The sequence below is a fragment of the Triticum aestivum genome, chromosome 5A (assembly GCF_018294505.1).
Source record: "Triticum aestivum cultivar Chinese Spring chromosome 5A, IWGSC CS RefSeq v2.1, whole genome shotgun sequence".
Taxonomy (NCBI): domain Eukaryota; kingdom Viridiplantae; phylum Streptophyta; class Magnoliopsida; order Poales; family Poaceae; genus Triticum; species Triticum aestivum.
The window spans coordinates 628,059,080-628,073,556 of record NC_057806.1 but is presented as its reverse complement, the minus strand read 5'-3'; the positions used below and the strand labels follow the sequence as shown (position 1 = coordinate 628,073,556).

Genomic DNA, 14,477 nt, shown 5'->3' with positions numbered 1-14,477 from the left:
TCTTTGTTGCCTAGTTCCTCGTTGACTTGTTTGATTTGAGTGGTTTGGCACTCCACCACTTGTTTGACTTGGTTGGCTACCCCTTGGTTCACTTGGTTGGCTATCATTTGCTTGGCTTGTGCTTGAACCATTTTTCTTTGATCTCTTTCTTGGTTTGGGACAAGTTCTTGTGTTGTGTCCCCCATTACTGCAGCCCCCACAACGGGATTCCTCACGAGGCTCTTGGAATTGGCCGGTGCCGTATTCTCCACCGCCACCACGGCCCCATCCGTCCATGTCACCTCTAAGACGCTTAGTCTTACGTCTTCCCCGGCTAACGACCTTCAATTCCGGGTCCGGCCATAGTTGAACTCCATGATACTCCGGCCATTGTGATTGGTCCAAGTATGGCTGGAACCGTGGAGTCCATGTCTTCTTTACCGTCATGATTGAGAACTCGGACTCCCTCACGGTTAGAGGGTGATTGACGTCCACATTCCTAACCCGGGATGCATTTAACAAGTGCGAGCATGGGAGATGAAGCAAAGACGGCCTCATGCAGCTGTAATCACACCGTGTTAGGGAGACCTTGAAAGCCCGGCCTCCGTGCTGGCGGCCATCATTTGTGGTTCCTCCGGGCTCTTTCACCTCATACTTCCACTCGTTGTCGTCATATAGAACAGCTTCTTTGGAGTCTGCCTTTCGTGATTGAAATTCCAACCATTCTTCAACCTTTGGTGAGAAATTGTACTTGTGCTTATCCTTGTTCTCACCAGCAATCTGCTTATCAGTCTCCATTGAGTGCTTCAAAAAGTATTCATTCATCTTGTCAAATGTGTATTGAACTATTGCCGTCACGGGTAATGCACGTACACCCTTGAGCACCTTATTGAAGCATTCTGCCATATTGCTTGTCATTTGACCGTACCTCCGGCCATCTTCATCGAAAGCACGTGCCCACATATTCCTTTCGGCAATGTTCTTATTGAGAAACTCCTGACCGCCGGGGTCAAGTTTTTTGTGTCTGAGCAATGCATTGAACAATGTGGAAAACCGCTTGTTGGTGAAAGCGAGACAACAATCCTGAAGATCATCGGCCAACTCCTTGATACCACATGCCCTATAGAAGTTTGCACAAAAGTGCCTCATGCACCATCGATGATGCAACTTTCTATGTCCGGGAATGTCAATCACCACCGCATTTAGAATTTCAGCATGGCGATCCGATATGACACAAATTTCCCTTTCAGCCGGTAATACCCTTGTTCTCAGTTGACGCAAGAACCACTCCCAGTTATCATTGTTCTCCACCTCAACCGAAGCGAAAGCCAAAGGCAACACCCGGTTATTGGCATCACTTGCTATTGCAACCAATAAAGTGCCCTTGTATTGTCCGGTCAAGAACGTGACATCAATGGCGATGACGGGCCGACAATGCTCAAAAGCCCTCACGCATTGCTCAAAGGCCCAAAATGCACGGCCAAATACTCGGACGGTCCTCCCGTTATGAATCAAAGTTTGGTGCCCATGAGGCTCAACCACGTGAACCATGCCTGGGTTTGTGGCGGCCATAGCTAACAACAACCTAGGGAGTCGGTTGTATGCTTCCTCCCAATTGCCATACAACATCTTGAATGCGGCTTGCTTCGCCTTCCATGCCTTGCCGTACTTCACCTTGTAATGAAAGATGGCTTTCACAAGGTCAATGACACTCTTGATGCTCATTATTGGAAGTGTGGATATTTGGTTGGACAGCCTGTAAGCAATGAACTCGGACGTGAGTTGTCTGTGTTGTTGGTGCACAAGCTTGCCATCCGCATTCTTGTGCCGGCACATGTGAGTTGGTAGACAACTCACTATGCGCCAAGTGGGACCTCCTTTCCATGGCCTTGCACGCACAATCCATGGACATGTTGGCACTTCACATTTGACCGTGTAACGCACATTAACATCCGAGTTGGCCACTTTATGTGGACGATAATGTGTAACCGAGTAGTTGTCGAGCCACATCTTAAATTCCAAGAAGGATTGAAACTCACAACCGGGATATATCCCGTTCTTGCCGTCTTCCAAATCACGGTGAGAACTTGGCCTAGCTCCAAGAGATATGCATTTGCCACCATCCACAACGGCTTCATCCGCGAGACTAAGATCCTTGAACAATGGTGTCTTGTGATCCCGCCCGAATACCTTCTTGAATGCTTCGGCCTCCTTCGGCGTGAACCCCTCCTCATCAACTTCTTCATCGGGACCATCGTCATCCGAGTCCGATGCATATGCACGGGAAAAAGGGATGGATTGGTCCATTGTCTCTTGCACATGATATTGGTCGAGATCACCCACATTGTTGTCATGGAGGTCAACTTCGTTGTCATCCTTCTCGTACTCATCATTCTCCTCTTCAAAACCTTCATTTTGGTTGTTTGGAGTCGGGCTCAATGTTGGCCAATCTTGTTGCGTGAATTGAGGTTCACTCATTTGATCTTGGTTCATGGGTGGGGGAGTGCTAGCAACCAACGGGGAGGGGTTCCGGTTCAAGTCTAAATTCAAAGTAGACTCAACCTTCTTGGAGACAAATAACTCAAGAGCCTTGTCTAGAGATTCGGCAACCGTCTCCTTGTATGCAACCCAACGTTGCTCGGAGTTCACACGCATTGTCTTCCAACGGATGTGCATCCAAAAACCAACATTATGCCTTCCCTCGAACTCAACAACGTCACTTGGGTCCGTCCAATTCAAATCTTTCCTCACTTGTTCCAAAAGCTCCGCATAGCTAGGACTACTCTCAAACACCATGTCAAGCTCATTCGGGTCCGTCTCAATATTGCCTTTCAAAAAGGCCTCTCTATCCACATGATGAACATAAACACATGTTCTCCCCATCCCTACAATAATCAAAAACACACATATATCAAGTAAATACTTAAGAAAAATATTTGCACACATATGCCCTAACATATAAAACAACCATAACCATAGCATAACCCTAACACCAACATCAAACACACATAACCCTAACCCTAGCATACTATGGAAGCTTAACCAACCCAAGTTAGCAAAGAAGCATAGCATCATTCAACACAAATTTGCAAATCCAAGTCAAAACTAGGGTTTCCCCCAAACTAGCAAGATTTGAGCAAATGTGACAATTCCTATAGATGAAAACGAGGGGATGGGAGGAGATTACCTTAAGGGAGGGGGGTTGGCTTCGAAATCCACGGTCAAATACTCCGGATTTGCAAGATTTGAGAAGGATTTGAGAGGGGGGGGGAGAGGGGAAGAGAGGAGGGCCGCAAGCCTTAGGGTTTGGGTGGGGTGGGGGTGTGTGGGGTGGGGGTGGGAGGGGAGAGAGGGTGGGGCCAGCCCAAGTGGAACACAGACTGTGCAGCGCCCAAGAGCTAGGCGCTGCACATTACATGTGTGGCGCCTAAGACTTAGGCGCTGCACAGGTGCGTGTGGGGCCGCAGCTGGACCAGGGCTGCCACGCTGGCAGGAAGTGTGGCGCCTAAGTGATGGGCGCTGCACAGTAGGGTGCGACGCCCAGCTGTAGGGCGCCACACGAAAGGGTCAGCAGAGTGAAATTTTTTTGAAAGCAGGTCAGTTTGTGAATTGATTTCTGCCTCAGGTCAAATATGTGATTTCCGCCAGGAGCGCATGGGCATGGCTCTGGCTCTGGCTCCTGGATCTGGGAACGTGGTCGCCGGCCGGCATTGATGGCTCCTCCTCTGCATCCCCAAGGGCGCTCTCCACCAGGCACCAGCCCATGCCCATGCCGACGGCGGCCGGCCGCGTCGCTTTCCCTTGGCCTCCTGCTGCTCTCGGCTCGGCCTGCCCATGTAGCGGGGCTCCAGGTTGACGAGACGGAAGGACCAAGTGGTGCTCGTCAAATCACGTCAAGCAAGCGCGCCGCCCGGCTTTGCCTTGAACGTCCGTCCGTCCGCCACCCTGCTGCCACTACACCAGTAACACCACTGGCTTCTTGTATTTTTTTATTTCAACAGTGATCACCTTTAAAATACATCCTTCTTTCATTTCGAATTACTTGTCGCAGAAATTGATAGATCCGGGACGAAGGGAGTTTGTGTTGTGCCACTCTTCCCTGTCACCCAGCTAGCTGCCGTCCTATCGGTACTTTTCTCAAAATTCTGGGTCCAGTTTTCAGTGGGGGTCTTCTGAAGATTATAGTTAGTAACGACATTTTCAGTATTTTAGAGTGTAGATTTAGTCGTTTTGGTCCGTATCTAGTCCACACCTATAAATATGTAAAACATCTTATAATTTGGAACGGAGTGAGTACAAGCCTAACTGACGTATATATTTGTACTATCATATGGTGACATGGAGGAAGCAACGTTAGCAAAAGCAAAAGGTCGTCTCTTCTTGTGAGAGTCTCAAAAATACTATCAACGACCCTTGTCTACGAGTCCTAGTGTCTTGAAGCATACGGGTAATTGGCAGTAGTTGATATGTAGATCCAGATGCAAATCGCAGGACAAGTTGAGAACAAGTTAGCTTTCTCACCGCTTTCAAACTGCAGGCACGCGCCGTTCGTCGGTCACTGTAACGCCCTCGATGCGGCTATATCTCCCACGTATCGAAGCACGATTTAGAGGCATAACCGCATTGAAAGCGATATCGCAAGTGAGGTAATCTTCACACAACCCATATAATACATAAGGAAAAGAGATACATAGTTGGCTTATAATCGTCACTTCACACAATACATGAATAAAGTATTACATCATTCAGATATAATCAAGATCCGACTACGGAACCAAAATAAAAGAAGACTACCCCAAAAGCTACACAGATCCCCGATCGACCCCAACTGGGCTCCACTACTGATCGACTAGAACGAAACAACATAAAGGACAAGATCTTCATCGAGCTCCTCCTTGAGCTCGGTTGCATCACCTGGAATGGCATCATCGGCACCTGCAAGCTGGTTTTGGAAGTATCTGTGAGTCATGGGGACTCAGCAATCTCACACCCTCGCGATCAAAACTATTTAAGCTTATGGGTAAGGTAAAAGGTATGAGGTGGAGCTGCAACAAGCGACTAGCATATATGGTGGCTAACATACGCAAATGAGAGCGAGAAGAGAAGGCAAAGCACGGTCGAGAAACTATGATCAAGAAGTGATCCTAGAACAACCTATGTCCAACATAACTCCAACACCGTGTTCACTTCCCGGACTCCACCGGAAAGAGACCATCACGGTTACACACGCGGTTGATGCATTTTAATTAAGTTAAACTTTAGGTTTTCTACAACCGGACATTAACAAATTCCCATATGCCCATAACCGCGGGCACGACTTTCGAAAGTTCAAATCCCTGCAGAGGTGTCCCAACTTAGCCCATCACAAGCTCTCACGATCAACGAAGAATATTCCTTCTAGCGGGAAGATCCGATCAGACTCGGAATCCCGGTTACAAGACATCCTCGACAATGGTAAAACAAGTCCAGCAAGACCGCCCGATGTGCCGACATCCTGATGGGAGCTGCACATATCTCGTTCTCAGGGCAACACCGGATAGGTCAAGCTACGAGTAAAACCAGCCCTCAAGTTTCCCTAAGGTGGCCCCGCAGGCTACCCATTTCGGACCAACACTTAGACAAGCATTGGCCGGGGGGTTAAAATAAAGATGACCCTTGGGCTGGCCTAACCCAAGGGAAAAAAGCTAGGTGGCGAATGGTAAAACCAAGGTTGGGCCTTGCTGGAGGAGTTTTATTCAAAGCGAACTGTCAAGGGGTTTCCATTGTAACCCAACCGCGTAAGAAACGCAAAATCCGGGAACATAACACCGATATGACGGAAACTAGGGCGACAAGAGTGGAACAAAACACCAGGCATAAGGCTGAGCCTTCCAACCTTTACCAAGTATATAGATGCATTAATTAAATAAGAGATATTGTGATATCCCAACAAAATATCCATGTTCCAAACATGAAACAAGCTCCAATCTTTACATGCAACTAACAACGCTATAAGAGGGGCTGAGCAAAGCGGTAACATAGCCAAACAACGGTTTGCTAGGACAAGGTGGGTTAGAGGCTCATGGCAATATGGGAGGCATGATAAAGCATGTGGTAGGTATCGCAGCATAGGCATAGCAATAGAGCGAGCAACTAGCAAACAAAGATAGAAGTGATTTCGAGGGTATGGTCATCTTGCCTGAAATCCCGCAAGGAAGAAGAACGAGTCCATGAAGAGGATAAACGGACGTAGTCGAACGGTTCCTCACAAACGCGACGTTAACGGAACTAACCCGAAGAAGCAACATCGGAAAGAAGCAAACAACATAGTAAACAACTACCACATAAACATGGCATGATGCACAATCAAGTATGATGCATGTCCGGTTTAATGAAGCATGGCATGGCAAAGTGCACAAACAATACTATAAATTAAGTGGAGCTCAATATGCAACAAGTTGCATATTGTCGAAACACCACATGACTTACTTAGTTCACTCTCTTTTATGTACCCAACAATATTAAATGTTGTTAAACATGGCAAGAGATGAAACATGAGTAAACTAAATATTTAGGCAAGTTTAAATGAGGCCGGAAATAACAAACAACAATTCCGCTAAATCCCCATATGTATTTAGCAATTTGGTGCAACAACAATTTAAACATTTTAATTGTTGTTATCATGATGCGGATGACATGAACAAGTTTATGCAATTTTTTTATTAAAACTTGATAAGAGCATTATGAAGCATCGGTCACCGTGGTGGAAAGGAAAGGGGTGCCACGGCAACGATACAAAAACGATGCCACGACAGCGTTCCGGTTTCGGTAACTCGATTGAGATACCGATGCAAAGGAGAAGTGTGCGGATGCGTGCAAAAAATGGTGGGGCGCTCCCGGATTCCGGATGTCGCACGAGTGGGCGACAAGGAACGAGTGACAAATTGGACACGGTGCAAACACGAGCATCTCAAACATCGCAAGCATTCGTTCACGGATGTCGTCTCGAGGTTATACCTTCGGAGCGTGCAAAGGAGACGGTTCTCGCTCGTGGAGGGAAGTAGGCGTTCTCGCGACGGCGGTAGTGGAAGTAGTCGATCTCGCATGCTCTAGGGTCGACGGTAGAGGTTCTCGCGATCTCGACGATGGTAGTGGTACATGTTTATTGAAGCACGAGTATCCGTAGATGTTCATGTCATCGGTGTCGTGGTACTTGGGGTCTTCGGACTTTCCGGTCCCGTTCTTGCGACGGTAGTCGTTCACGTTCGTTCGGTGAGGTACTTGATGACTCCAACGTCTTCGGGGCGACGGTAGTGGTACACACGACGTTGGGGTACTTGTCGGTCCGGTCTTGATGGAGTAGATGTACACGTTGTCGGGGTACTTGTCGCATCACCGGGCATATTCGTACATGTTCGGAGGGGAACTTGGCAAATCCATGTACTTGGCGTTCCGGTGCAGTACTTGACGAATCCAACACGTAGGGGTACACTTGTGGAAGCGGAACTTGACGAAATCCATATGGAGGTAGCCGTCCGTGGTCGTGCTCATGTTTGGGGACGTTGCGACAACAGCAACAGCCGGAGTTGCCTGCGGATGGGAGGGTCGGCGGTAGGCCTGATGCAGGGAGCGGCAGGGGAGGTCTGGCAGGGCGCAGTCTTCAGGGCGGCAGGCCGGCGATGCAAGGTCCGGCAACAGGCGTGGTGCAGCAAGGCGACGAGGACGAGGCACGTCGGGGCAGCAAGGCGGAGGGCGGAGCAGAGGCGTGGCGTGGGAGCTGCTGGTCCGACGGCTGGGCTCCGGCGAGTCCGCCATGGACCAGGACGAGGAAGCCGCGGCCTCGGGCGCATGTGCAGGGGAGCACCGGGTCGGGAGGCGCGAGGATACGCGGCGCCACTCGCTGGACGGAGGTTGCAGACGGCGAGGGATGCGAGGTCGAGGAGGAGGCCTCGGGCACGGAATGCGGGCGCCATGGGGATGCAGGCAGCGGAGAGGCGCGGGGCGTCGTGGCCAAGCGGAGGGAGGAGGAGGCGCGGATGGGACGACGCCGGTCGCCGACGTCAAGGCCCGTGGTGGAGCTCGGCATCAGGAGAAACGTAGGGAGGCGCAGCACTGGCTCTGCTGCTCTCTCCCTGTGAGCGAGAGGAAGAGGGAGGGGAAGAGGGGATCGAGCGAGGCAGCACGCTCGCTGTCTCCTGGCGGCGCGAGGGAGACCAAGAGGAGGGGGTGCACGGGGGGCTCGGGCTAGGTTTTGGTTAGGTTAGGTGGGCTGGGGGGGAGGATGGGCCGGCCTGCGGGACGGGATGGCCTTAGGTGGGCGGGAGCGGAAGTTGGCCTAGGGAGGCCCAGGAAAACCTTTTCTTTTATCATTTACTTCATGTTTATTTAGATAAACAGTAACAATAAAAGAAAAAGGACAGGGGGCTAGAAGAGGAGTTTTTCAGATATAAAAATATCCTCAATCTTCAGGAACTATACTCTATTTGCTAAATTGTCTTGGATATTTTTAGAGGTAGAAAAAAATAAAACAAGTTTAAATATGATTCAAACTTGAGGCATTTTTGAACCTAACCAAAATAACTCCAAAGGATCTGAAATTTGACTGAGAGGTTGCAGGCATGGTTGAGAATTTATCTAAAAAGAATGAACATTAATAGAGAAGGGGAAAATGGCACTTGCAAAAGAAAGGAAATAGAAGGAAAAGAGAAGGAGATGATGCATGGGACAAAGGCACGGGGAATTAATCTGCAAGTGTGTTTTGATGATTTCAAATTAATAGAATATTTAATATAGCTCCCTAAAATATTGGGAAGATATGTTATAAAAAGAATTCACTATCGGTTTAAATGGATCAAAGATCCATGCCATTTATTTAGTTGAGTTAAGAAAAAATAAATAACATGATGGCATGATGACATGATGCAATGCACATGATGCAAAGCTGAATGCAATAAACCAACAACTCACATGACGAAAAACCCGTAAACCCTAAAAAGCATCTGAAGCTCCGGTCTTGGGACGTTACAGTCACCTCCTCCATGCCGTGCATAGGGATGAGCTTGAACTGGAGCGCAGCGTCGCGCCGGCGGACGAAGCGCCAGCATTTGCGTGCACACAACACGCTCCTGCATGCATGAGCCGCACCAGCAGCGGCTCCCCATCGGGTTAGTGTTTGCTCTAAATCTTTTAATGTTTGGACCACATTTGTTTGCACTTACCTTACCTTTACTGATGCTCTTCCAATTCATAAAGTAGTAGAACTAATTGATCCAGTGTATGTGCAAAATTAAACCCAAAATCTTACGATGCTCGAGGAGGAGGCCCTCCACCTACTAAGTACTCCCTCCGGTCCTTTTTACTCTACATATAAGAATTGTCTGAAGTCAAACTTCGTAAAGTTTGACCATATTTATATGAAAAAAATATCAGCATCTACAATGCTAAAGTTATACAATATGAAAATTTAAGTCAAGACACATCTGATGATAATGAATTCACATTATGGATGTACGTATATTTTTTTATAAAGTTGGTCAAACTTTACGAGGTTTGACTTGAGACAAATCTTATATGCGAACTAAAAAGGACAGGAGGGAGTATAAAATTACACATCTCAGCATCGCACCTACTCAATATACAAGCCCAACTAGCGCGTATATCTGTACTAAGTGAAAGGCCTCTTCTTGTTGGAGTGTGGGACTGGCTGGCTGAATACATCTCAAGCGTCTCAAATTACTACTATCAACGAGCCTTGACTACGAGTCCCAATGTCTTAAAGTATACGGGCAATTGGTAGTAATAGTTGATATGTAGATCCAGATGCAAACTGCACGAGTTGAACAATATACGTCTTTTTTTTTACTCTTCTGCCAGGCACAGGATGCAAACTAGAATTTGGCATGGCTGGTTGGCCATTATTAGCTGATGGACAGGAGGAGCGAAGTGCTCACTTGCAAATCATATCATGGAGGGGTGGTTGACCTTAAGTTTGATAGCACTATCCACGCTACTGGCCCTTTGGTTTTTCAAGCTCTCCGGCGGTAAGAAGCAGCGGCTGCCTCCAGGGCCATGGAGACTCCCGATCATCGGCAGCCTCCACCACGTCGTCAGCGTCCTCCCGCACCGCACCATGACAGAGCTGTGTCGCTGGCACGGGCCCATGATGTACCTCCAGCTAGGCGAGGTCCCCACCGTGGTGGTTTCCAGCGCGGAGGCGGTGAGGCAGATGATGAAGGCCAGCGACCTCCTGTTCGCGAACCGGCGGACCACCGGGATGCAGGACATCGTCGGCTATGGTGGCATGGGCATCAGCTTCGCCCCCTACGGCGACCACTGGCGCCGAATGCGCAAGGTGTGCGCCACGGAGCTCCTCAGTTCCAAGCAGGTCAGGCGCATGGAGAGTGTCAGGTCCGAGGAGATGGGCAGCCTCCTCCGCTCCATGGCGGCATCACCTGGCGCCACCGTCAACGTCAGCCAGAAGGTGGTGGCGCTGAGCAACGACGTCGTGGCACGGGCGGTCTTCGGCGGCAAGTTCAGCCAGCGGGAGGATTACATCCACACGTCTCACCAGGTCATGAACCTTCTTGGAGGCTTCTCCCTCGTCGACCTCTTCCCGTCCTCGAGGCTCGTGCGGTGGCTGAGCAGCGAGGAGCGCCGCATGAAGAGCAGCCTCGACCTCATGCAGCGCATCATCACCGATATCCTCGTCGAGTGCAAGGCGGTGCGAGCTGCCAGTAACGGCGACGAAGGGCTGCTAGTTGGAGAGTACGGATCTCAAAACAAGGCTGGAGAGTTGAGGATAAGAGGTTTCATGTAGTCTGAGCTACAAAAAAACTTTGTGGGCTGCTAGACGTGCTGCTCACATGCCAGGAGGAGGACTCGCTGGAATCCCCTCTAACCACAGAGATGATAACCACCGTCTTGTTTGTGAGTATATATTTTCCTTTCTATTGCCATCTCATGCATGTGCTTGGTTACGACTTAAGACACATCTTTATCAAGAAATCTGTACGTCTGGGCAGAATCATGCATCTGATCATGTCTACTAATATAAAGAAAAGTTAGCGAGAGCGGTGTTTTGGAGGCCGACTTACACATGTAGCTCTGTTTATAATTTTATTTTATTTGCATTTTTGTGTTTCGAAAAATTCGAAAACAATCCTAGATATAGCTAAAGTCGAGATCTACCCGTCTGTAAATTTTCAAGTCAAAATTCGTACTCCCTCCGTCCTAAAATACTTGTCGGAGAAATGCATAGAAATGTATGTATCTAAAACTAAGATACGTCTAGATACATCCATTCCTTTGACAAGTATTTCCAGACGGGGGAGTATTATTCTAGGCTACACAAAAATGACAAATCTCGCAAAATTTTGAATTTTTTAGACTGTACACTGTTCACCGATCCAGATCTGCAAATTGTCTTTTTGCCCCAGTCCAAAATACGACGAATTTGTGATTGATTTTTTTCACAAAGGTAGATCTCGATATTATCTACACCAGAGAATATTTTTCAATTTTTTTAAAACATATAAATGCAGATTCAATTTTTTTTAACCGAGCTAGATGTAGCTCGGCCTCACTTTGGACTTTCTAAAGTTAGCATCATAGCTTGGTCCCTCACAAAACAAAAAGATACTCATGGTTGAACTTTTTTCTAGATAAGTGTGTTAGATATCATTTCTAAAATCTAAATCAGTAAATATCATAGTTTAGAGGCACCGGTCGAAAACAGAAAAACAGGAGAAAATCAGTACACCATGGCGAGGCACAATACCACTTGCACTGACCTGGTTTTGGATTATTTTGAAGTATCAAGTATACACTATATATACATTATGCGGCAAAAAAATTCCGGAAATTCCTTAAATTTTAGTTAAAAAGAATGGTTTTTGTCGCCAACAAACCAGGTGAGCCGGCGGTCCGACCACCGAATCAGTGAATTATATCAGTCGCCTGAATGATTCACCGCGGTCCGGCTTTTTTAAACTATGGTTAATACTATATGTCTGACACACATTTTTTGTACTTACCTCTACAGGAGGGCAGGGGGGCTCTTCCTGTTCATAAAGTAGAAGTAATTGACCTTCTGTGTGTGTGCAAAATCCTAGAATACTCGATCAATTATAAATCTCCGTCAGCAAGCATGGAATAGACTATTTAAACTTTAATATCCAATATAGAACTAATAGCTCTGTATTGGATAGCATTTCTTCGAAATAATGATTGTCTATGTCCAATCCAGGAGGGGAAGAGCCCGCACGCCCCGCGTTGCCCTCGCGAGCGGCGTCGGGCGAACCCTAGACTCAACTCCGCGGCCGCCTCCTCCAACCTCCCTTCCCCTGCCGCCGCCGAAGGGCGCCGCAGGGCGAAGCCCGTGGGCGTCGGCAGCGGCGGGGTTCTCTTCCCCTCCCGGTGTGTGGCGGCAGCGCGAGATGCGGTGGCGCGGCGGCGGCGTGACGCTGGTGCGGGGCGTGGCGGCGGCGGGGCTCTCGGCCGTGCGGTGCGGGCGGGCGTCCAGGCCGTGGTGGCTGCACGGTGCAAGACCATGGCATGGCGGCGGATCGGGGCTGGCGCAGGCGCGGATCCGGCTCGGACCTGGCCCTGCGGGCGCAACCTTGGCTTCAGCGCGGGGAGAGGTCGGATCCTGGCCGCGCTTGGCCGGATCTAGCTTCTCCGCCCCCGTTGGCCGCCCTCGATGGGGCTCGGTGGCTTCGTTCCAGCGGCCAACGAGGGATGGATCCCGGGGCGGCGACCCCGGACGGCGGAGGATGTGTCGGTGGCTGTGGACTCGCGACGGGCGACGCGGCGGCCGTGATGGTGGACGATCCGTGCACAAGACGCTTGATGGAGGCCATTGGAACAGATCTGGGTGAAGACCTGCTCGCAGCTGCTGTCGAGGCCGACAATGGTGGCACTATTCGGTGTCGATCCCTTGTTGAAGGCATCGCTGTTGAGAAGTTTCAGGCCACTATCTGCTACCTCTGGGGGAAACCCTAGATCAGTAGATCGGAAGACGGTGGCATTATTGTGTCGTTTCCCTCTTGTGGCGTCATTTTTGGAGGTGTACACGGGATCGAGGGACCAGTGAACGGAATAATTGGTGGAGCGGTGATTCATCCTGCACACTAATGGTGGCGTTTCTCGGCGGCGTGGCGCAGTGGAGACTCGGCGCCTGATGTGTGGCGAGGGACTCGCGCAGGAGGGTGACGTTATCAGACGTCGTGGTGGCGTCGATGGCAGAGAGGCCGGGCAAGGTGGTGCAGCAGTACAGTACTGAAGATGGATTGGTGGCAGGTGGCTGCGGCGGCCTCATACCCGGCAGGCGTCCTGATTGAGGAGTGCGCCGGACTGGTAGGTGCCCCATACCCGACAGGCGTCCTGGTTGGGACCTCAGGTCTTAGATGTTTAGGTTTGGCTACGCTGTCTGTTTGGTATTAGGCCCAGACTATCAGCGCCCCTTCATCAATTGGATAGGAGTAGTGACAGTTGTTGCTTAAACGGTGGCTTTAGTCTTACTGTTGTATGACTTTATAAGGTCTTGTGAGAATAATTAATAAAGTGGCCATATGCATCGCCCAGATGCAGAGGCCGGGGGTCCTCCTCCTTTTCTAAAAAAAAATTTCCAATCCAGGACATTTTTGGAGGCGCTACTGATACCACTTCAACCACTTTTGAGTGGGCTATGTCGGAACTCATCAATCATCCAGTAGCCATGGCTAAGGCACAATTAGAGGTCCGTGGGGTACTAGGTCTAGACCAAGCTATCATTGTCAGTAGCGACCTTGCAGAACTCCACTACATGCGGATGGTCATCAAGGAAACATTAAGATTGCATACACCTGCTACTCAACCGCAAGAATGGAGAGGACTGCAAAATTATGGGTTATGATATACTTAAAGGTACCAATGTATACATTAATGCCTTCGCAATTTCCAGGGATCCTCAACACTGGAACAAGCCTGAAGAGTTTAATCCAGAGAGGTTTGAAAACAATAACATGGATTATAATGGGTCATGCTTCGAATTCACTCCGTTCGGGTTCGGGCAACGCCTTTGTCCTGGGATAACATTCGCCTCATCAGTTTTAGAGATGGCATTGGCTAACTTTCTCTATCACTTTGACTGGATGCTTCCTGATGGGGCCATTTCGGAGTCGGTGGACATGTCCAAGAAATTTGGGTTAATTGTACGCAGAAGTTCCGACCTGCACCTTGGAGCTATTCCACACCTATGCTCCAAAGCTATGGAGATTTAAATCCGCCATACTATACTCGAGAGGTCTATTGTGTGTGGCATTTTTACCTTTATGCCAACATTGGAATAAGAGAATTTCATGGAAAAATTGTTATACCACACTATTGTTCATGTTACTATGGGCCAACATTAAATTGCCTGGTTGTCGCTGCATGGCAGTAGCTACTGCATAGCACTAAGTGATGCAATTATTTGTGATATATGATCGTGTGTCTATTTTTAATGATCTTGTTCACAACATGCGGTAGTGGGCATGTCAGAC

General features: G+C 48.9%; 1 protein-coding gene and 1 pseudogene across 1 annotated transcript in view; both read left to right on the top strand.

Moving 5' to 3' along the window:
• Nucleotides 1-4,906, top strand: part of LOC123105461 (uncharacterized) — a 7,205-nt gene extending 2,299 nt beyond the window's left edge. Inside the window, exon 6 of the mRNA XM_044527537.1 lies at nt 3,605-4,906. Within this exon, the coding sequence (XP_044383472.1) occupies nt 3,605-3,835 (231 nt within the window). The 3' untranslated portion in view covers nt 3,836-4,906. The remainder of the gene's footprint in view (nt 1-3,604) is intronic.
• A 3,376-nt stretch (nt 4,907-8,282) lies between these two features.
• Nucleotides 8,283-14,216, top strand: LOC123108065 (desmethyl-deoxy-podophyllotoxin synthase-like; annotated as a pseudogene).
• Nucleotides 14,217-14,477: the final 261 nt, after the last annotated feature.